The 6,992-nt window shown below is 46.9% G+C and overlaps 1 protein-coding gene across 8 annotated transcripts in view; it reads right to left on the bottom strand.

The window, feature by feature from the left end:
* The window catches only part of cnot6a (CCR4-NOT transcription complex, subunit 6a), a 96,061-nt gene that overhangs the window by 37,031 nt on the left and 52,038 nt on the right, over nucleotides 1–6,992 (bottom strand). For 4 of the 8 annotated variants that reach the window (XM_085995523.1, XM_085995524.1, XM_085995522.1 and 1 more), the window contains exon 3: nucleotides 5,415–5,602. The exons of the other annotated variants lie outside the window; for them this stretch is intronic. In XM_085995523.1, the coding sequence (XP_085851649.1) occupies nucleotides 5,415–5,602 (188 nt within the window). The remainder of the gene's footprint in view (nucleotides 1–5,414; nucleotides 5,603–6,992) is intronic. 8 annotated transcript variants of the gene reach the window in all.

Here is a 6,992-nt window from a genome sequence, read left to right on the forward strand (position 1 = left end):
AAGTTAGTGAATTTTACTCTGTACCACACCAGGCAGAGTAAATTTAGCCATTTAGCCACAGGATAATCAGATACAGCTTTAGGTATTTTAATGTCTTCATCAGCAGAACTCTAGCCAAACACCAGCTAAATCCCTTTGCTATTAGGGGCAAAGGCATCAAACATATCCTGAAATTGACACTTAATATACAATAAACATGAGACTTACTAAGTCTTGCAATCTTCACAGATTTCTTGGAATTCATTTTAGCTTGCTGTTTCCATATTTCAACACATCACAATTACATTAATTTACTGGAATTTGAGGATGTAACTGGTAGAATAGATAAGGGAGAACCAGTGGATGTGGTGTATTTGGACTTTCGATAAGGTCCCGCATAAGAGATTAGCGTGCAAAGTTAAGGCACATGGGATTGGGGGTAAGGTACTGACTTGGATAGAGAACTGGTTGGCAGAGAGGAAGCAAAGAGTTGGAATAAACGGGTCTTTTTCCGAGTGGCAGGCAGTGACTAGTGGGGTACCGCAGGGATCGGTGCTAGGACCCCAGCTATTCACAATATATATTAATGATCTGGACGAGGGAACTAAATGTACAGGAAACTTTGAGTTATCCGGAGGCGAACCGTCCGGCAAACTGGAGCCACCGGCAAAAATCAGGAGCCGTTTTTTATTCTTTTCGCTTCTTTTCTTTGCTTTTTTTGAACAGTCAAGCTGTGCAAGGTCTGTAGCTAAGCAACAGCTTCAGACGCTACAGAGACACTTGCCGACTGCTGAGGCTGTTGCTAAGCAACAGGGTTTGTTGATTCATATGGAGATGAAAATCTCCGTATGTTTCAACATTAGCTCTGGAGTGTACGGCAGCAGCTCGGCCCCGTCGGTGCCGGATAGCACAAAGTTTCCTGTAATATCTCCAAGTTTGCAGACGACACAAAGCTGGGTGGGCGTGTGTGCTCTGAGGAGGATGCAGGGAAACTCCAGGATGATTTGGACAGGTTGGGTGATTGGGCAGATGCATGGCAGAAGCAGTATAATGTGGATAAATGCGAGGTGATCCACTTTGGTGGCAAAAACAGGAAGGCAGATTATCTAAACGGCAATAGATTGGGAGAAGGGGAAGTGCAACGAGACCTGGGTGCCCTTGTGCACCAGTCGCTGAAGGTAAGCATGCAGGTGCAGCAGGCGGTTAAGGCGGCAAACGGTATGTTGGCCTTCATAGCGAGAAGATTCAAGTACAGGAGCAAGGATGTCTTGCTGTAGTTGTACAGGGCCTTGGTGAGACCACATCTTGAGTAGTGTGTGCAGTTTTTTCGCCTTATGAGGAAGGATGTTCTTGCCATGGAAGGAGTGCAGCGAAAATTCACCAGACTGATACCTGGGATGGCAGGAATGACGTATGAGGAGAGATTGGGTCGATTGGGCTTATATTTGCTCGAGTTTAGAAGAATGAGAGGGGATCTCATTGAAACTTTTAAAATTCTAACAGGACTAGACAGACTAGATGCAGGAAGGATGTTCCCGATGGCAGGGGAGTCCAGAACCAGGGGTCACAGTCTAAGGGGCAAGCCATTTAGGATTGAGATGAGGAGGAATTTCTTCACCCAGAGTGGTGAACCTGTGGAATTCTCTACCACAGAAGGTAGTGGAGGCCAATTCATTAAATATATTGAAGAGTTAGATATATGTCTTAAAGCTAAAGGGATCAAGGGATATGGGGAGAAAGCAGGGACAGGGTACTGAATTTGGATGATCAGCCATGATCTCATTAAATGGCGGAGCAGGCTCGAGGGGCCGAATGGCCTACTCCTGCTCCTATCTATGTTTCTATGCAAAACCAGAGGTTACAGAGCATTCAGTGGATATGTAAATGATATATAAACAAGTAAAATATACAGAAATGTTGCCATCATAACCAGTAAACTTGTACAACTTATATGATAGTTATTCAACCATAACAAATTATTTGTCAGCTGTGGCTCAGTTGGTAGCACCCTTGCCTCAGTCAGATGGTTGTGGGTGCAAGTCCCAATCCAGAGGCTTGAGCACAAAGATCTAGGCTGACACTCCAGTGCAGTACTGAGGCCGCTCCGCTGCACTGTCAAAGGTGCCATCTTTCGGATGAGACGTTAAACCGTCTGCTTTCAGACAGAAAAGATCCCTTGGGACTATTTCAAAGAGGAACAGGGATGTTATCCCCAGTGTCCAAGCCAATATTTATCCCTCAAATCAACAAAAACAGATTATCTGGTGATCATCACATTGCTGTTTGTGGGAGCTTGCTGTGTGCCCTACATTACAACAGTGACACTTCAAAAAGTACTTCATTGGCTGTAAAGCACTTTGGGATGTTCTGAGGTTGTGAAAGGTGCTACATGAATGCAAGTCTTTTCTTTTTTATTTATACCAGAGCCTTGCAGAGGTTACAGAACAGATTTAGTTCATATGTAAACAATATGTAATTAAGTAAAATATACAGAACTATCATAGCCAGTAAACCTGCACAACTTATACGATAGTAACAAATTTATTTATACCAGAGCCTTAATTGACAACATAATTTCAGTTACTGAATATTGGATTTGCACAATTCATGGCATGTGTCATATTAACCCTTAGACTGCCAGCTACTCCAGGAGTCAGGAGCTCCTGTGATGGAGATTTTTAAAATAAAAAAAGCCTGCATTACCCCGCCACCCCGAATCATGTCAACAATGGGAACATTTCCATGTAGTCTTCTCACTAAGATCAGCAGGTGCCACAATCTCAGACAAACCCGTACGCCTCAGCCACAAGAACCTGGAAAGCCATTTTTACTGGAACCCAAACAAAAATCTGCAGAATTATTGATGCAAAAATCATAATGCACTGAAGGAGGCCATTCAGCCCATTATGCCTGCTCTTTGAAAGAGCTATCCAATTGCTCTTACCCCATAGCCCGATCATTTTTTTCCCTTTCAAATATGAATCGAATTTCCTTTTGAAAGTTACCGTTGAATCTGCTTCCACCACCCTTTCAGGCAATGCATTCCAGATCACAACAACTTGCTGTGTTTAAAAAAAAGTCACCTCTGCTTCTTTTGCCAATCACCTTAAATCCATGTCCTCTGGTTTCTGACCCTTGTGTCACTGGAAACAGTTTATCCTTATTTACTCTATCAAAACCCTTCATGATTTTAAACACATGCATCAAATCTCCTCTGCTCCAAGGAGAACCTCAGCTTCTCCACATAACTGAAGTCCCACATCCCTAATATAATTCTAATAAATCTCTTCTGAAGCCTCTTCCAAGGCCTTGATATCCTTCCTAAAGTGTGGTGCCCAGAATTGAACACAATACTCCAGCTGAGGCTACAGAACAGATTTAGTTCATATGTAAACAATATGTAATTAAGTAAAATATACAGAACTATCATAGCCAGTAAACCTGCACAACTTATACGATAGTAACAAATTTATTTATACCAGAGCCTTAATTGACAACATAATTTCAGTTACTGAATATTGGATTTGCACAATTGTTTAAGAAGTTTAGCATAACTTCCTTGCTTTTGTGCTCTACCTCTTAATAAAAAAGGCTTGTCCTGCCACCTTCAAAGATTTGTGTACATACACCCCCAGGTCTCTTATCCTCCACTCCCATTAAAATTGTACCATTTTGTTTCTATTGCCCATCATCTTCTACCAAAATGCATCACGTCACACTTCTCGGCTTTAAAATTTCATCTGCCTTGTGTCTGCCCATTTCACCAGTCTGTCTATGACTGACCACTAGGGGACATCACAATCAGAAATTTACAGCACAGAAGGAGGCCATTCAGCCTATCGTGTCTGTGCCAGCTGAAAAATAGCTATCCAGCTCGAGCCGTAGCCCTGTAGGTTACAGCACTTCAAGCACAAATCCAAGTACTTTTTAAAATGCAATGAGGGTTTCTGCCTTCACCACCCTTTCAGGCATTGAGTTCCAGACCCCACCCCACTCTGGGTGAAAAAAGTTTTCAACTCCCCCTACCAATTACTTTAATTCTATGCCCCCTGCTTAGAGACCTCTTGGCTAGAGGAACAAGGTCCTTCCTATCCACTCTATCTAGGCCCCTCAATTTTATACACCTCAATTAAGCCTCCCCTCGGCCTCCTCTGTTCCAAAGAAAACAACCCCAGCCTACCCAATCTTTCCTCATAACTAAAATTCTCCAGTCCTGACAACATCCTTGCAAATCTCCTTTGTACCCTCCCCAATGCAATCACATCTTTCCTGTAGTGTGGTGACCAGAACTGTACGCAGTACTCTAGTTGTGGCCCAACTAGTGTTTTATACAGTTCTAGCATTAACTTCCCTCCAGTCTGAAAAGCACCCCATCACTACCCTCTACTTTCTGTCCCTTTGCCAAAAGATGGGAATTCTTTGAATAAAGATTTTCCTTCACTTTTAGGATTGTGATCAAAACATACTTAAAAATCCTACAATGAAAGTTTTGAAAAACTTTACTTTTCTGCTTTTCTACTTTCTTTTACAGTCTCTACTTTTTATAGTTTACTTCTTATCCATAGTCCATGATTTTATTTTTAATAACTTTCTTCTTAAATGTCTTTAGCATTTCACAATCCATACTAGGACTGAAACCACAACTGAAACCACCACAGCACGGTGGCATAGTGGTTAGTACTGTTGCCTCACAGCGCCAGGGACCCGGGTTCGAATCCGGCCTTAGGTGACTGGTCTGTGTGGAGTTTGCACATTCTCCCCGTGTTTGCGTGGGTTTCCTCCGGGTGCTCCGGTTTCCTCCCACAGTCCAAAGATGTGCGGGTTAGGGTTGATTGGCCATGATAAATTGACCCTTAGTGTCAGGGGGATTAAATACGTGGGGTTACGGGGGTAGGGTGGGATATGTGTTGGTGTAGGGGTTACGGGGATCGGGTGGGATATGTGTCGGTGCAGGCTCGATGGGCTGAAATGGCCTCTATCTGCACTGTGGGGTTTCTGTGATTCTGTGATTCAAAACAGTCTCCGATTAGCTGAAAATGGATTCCAAAGGTATGTTTTCAGCCAATCAAGTGCCAGAATATTGAAGTTTATCCTATTGCATTATAGGAGTGGCCAGGTCAAAATATTAACATTTTTTCATGATCTGACATCGAGCAGATTAAGCACTCAAAATAAATTATTGACGGACCAATGAGCTGAATATTCCAAAACAAATTAGCTTGTCAGCAGTGCTCCAAGACAGTCAAGAATAGTTGACCCTCAAAGTAAATTAATGAGAGTGCTGGGAATTAAAAATACAGCACCATAAAATTCAGATTTATTAGAAAAGAATTTCATTATTCCCCATAGTATGCTTATATTGAAGAGTTTATATGCATACAAATCTGTGAAATATACTGATCACAAAATAGACAATTTTGAGTTGAAAAATTTACCTGAGTGATACCATGTTTCCAAGCTCTGACGGTAAACTCCGTATCTTGTTGCACGATAGGTCCAAATAAATGAGATTTTGCAGTTTGGCAATGTCAGGAGGAATACGCGAAAGGGAGTTGTCACCAAGATGCAATGCAGTCAAGTGTGTGAGTGACCACAAAGATGAACTCAAAACTTCTAACTCTCCCTGTACAACAGATAAGTGAACAAAAAAAGTTACAACTTCTCCCTTTTGCTTCCAACCTCCTCAGATAAACAGGCAATCCTGAAATGCAATGAATTGATTTAAAATATACATACAGTAAACATATTGGCAGCAAAATTAATTGTGTATGTGTTAGTACTCAAGTGTGCAAGGCCATCTTCCACAATTCAAATAAAGACAAATTGCACGTAACACAAGAATTCTTCTGTAACTTGAAGATAAAGTTTATTTATGAATTAATTAGGCAGCACTACACTTATCTGTCTTAGTTAACATTTGGTAAATTTAGACACAGGGAAGGTGGAGCAGTCAGAAACTTTACAACTTCACCAACTATTTGCATTTAGAAAGTGCCTTTAATGTAGTGAAACATCCCAACATGCTTCACAGGAGTGTAATCAAATATTTGACACTGAGCCACTGGGGGGGGGGGGGGGGGGGGGGGGGGGGGAAAGAGGAGGGGGGGGGCGGGGGGGGGGGGAAAAGAGGAGGGGGGGGGGGCGGGGGGGGAGAAGAGGAGGGGGGGGGCGGGGGGGGAAGAGGAGGAGGGGGGGCGGGGGAAGAGGAGGGGGGGGGCGGGGGGGGGGGAAGAGGAGGAGGGGGGGCGGGGGGGGAAGAGGAGGAGGAGGGGGGAAGAGGAGGAGGGGGGGGGGGAAGAGGAGGAGGGGGGGGGAAGAGGAGGGGGGGGAAGAGGAGGAGGGGGGGGAAGAGGAGGGAGGGGGGGGAAGAGGAGGAGGGGGGGGAAGAGGAGGAGGGGGGGAAGAGGAGGAGGGGGGGGAAGAGGAGGAGGGGGGGGGGAAGAGGAGGAGGGGGGGGGGAAGAGGAGGAGGGGGGGGGGAAGAGGAGGGGGGCGGGGGGGGAAGAGGAGGAGGGGGGGCGGGGGGGAGAGGAGGAGGGGGGGGGAAAAGGAGGAGGGGGGGCGGGGGGGGGAAGAGGAGGAGGGGGGGCGGGGGGGGGAAGAGGAGGGGGGGCGGGGGCGGGGGGGGGGAAGAGGAGGGGGGGGCGGGGGGGGGGGGAAGAGGAGGGGGGGCGGGGGGGGAAGAGGGAGGGGGGCGGGGGGAAGAGGAGGGGGGCGGGGGGAAGAGGAGGGGGGGCGGGGGGGAAGAGGAGGGGGGCGGGGGGGGAAGAGGAGGGGGGGGCGGGGGGGGGGGGGAAAGAGGAGGGGGGCGGGGGGGGGGAAGAGGAGGGGGGGAGCGGGGGGGGGGGGGGAAGAGGAGGGGGGGCGTGGGGGGGGGAAGAGGAGGGGGGGCGGGGGGGGGGGGAAGAGGAGGGGGGGGGCGGGGGGAAGAGGAGGGGGGGCGGGGGGAAGAGGAGGGGGGGGCGGGGGAAGAGGAGGTGGGGGGCGGGGGGAAAGAGGATGGGGGGGGCGGGG

This window comes from Somniosus microcephalus, chromosome 8 (genome assembly GCF_052327205.1).
Source record: "Somniosus microcephalus isolate GS21.2 chromosome 8, FLI_Smic_1.0, whole genome shotgun sequence".
NCBI lineage: Eukaryota > Metazoa > Chordata > Chondrichthyes > Squaliformes > Somniosidae > Somniosus > Somniosus microcephalus.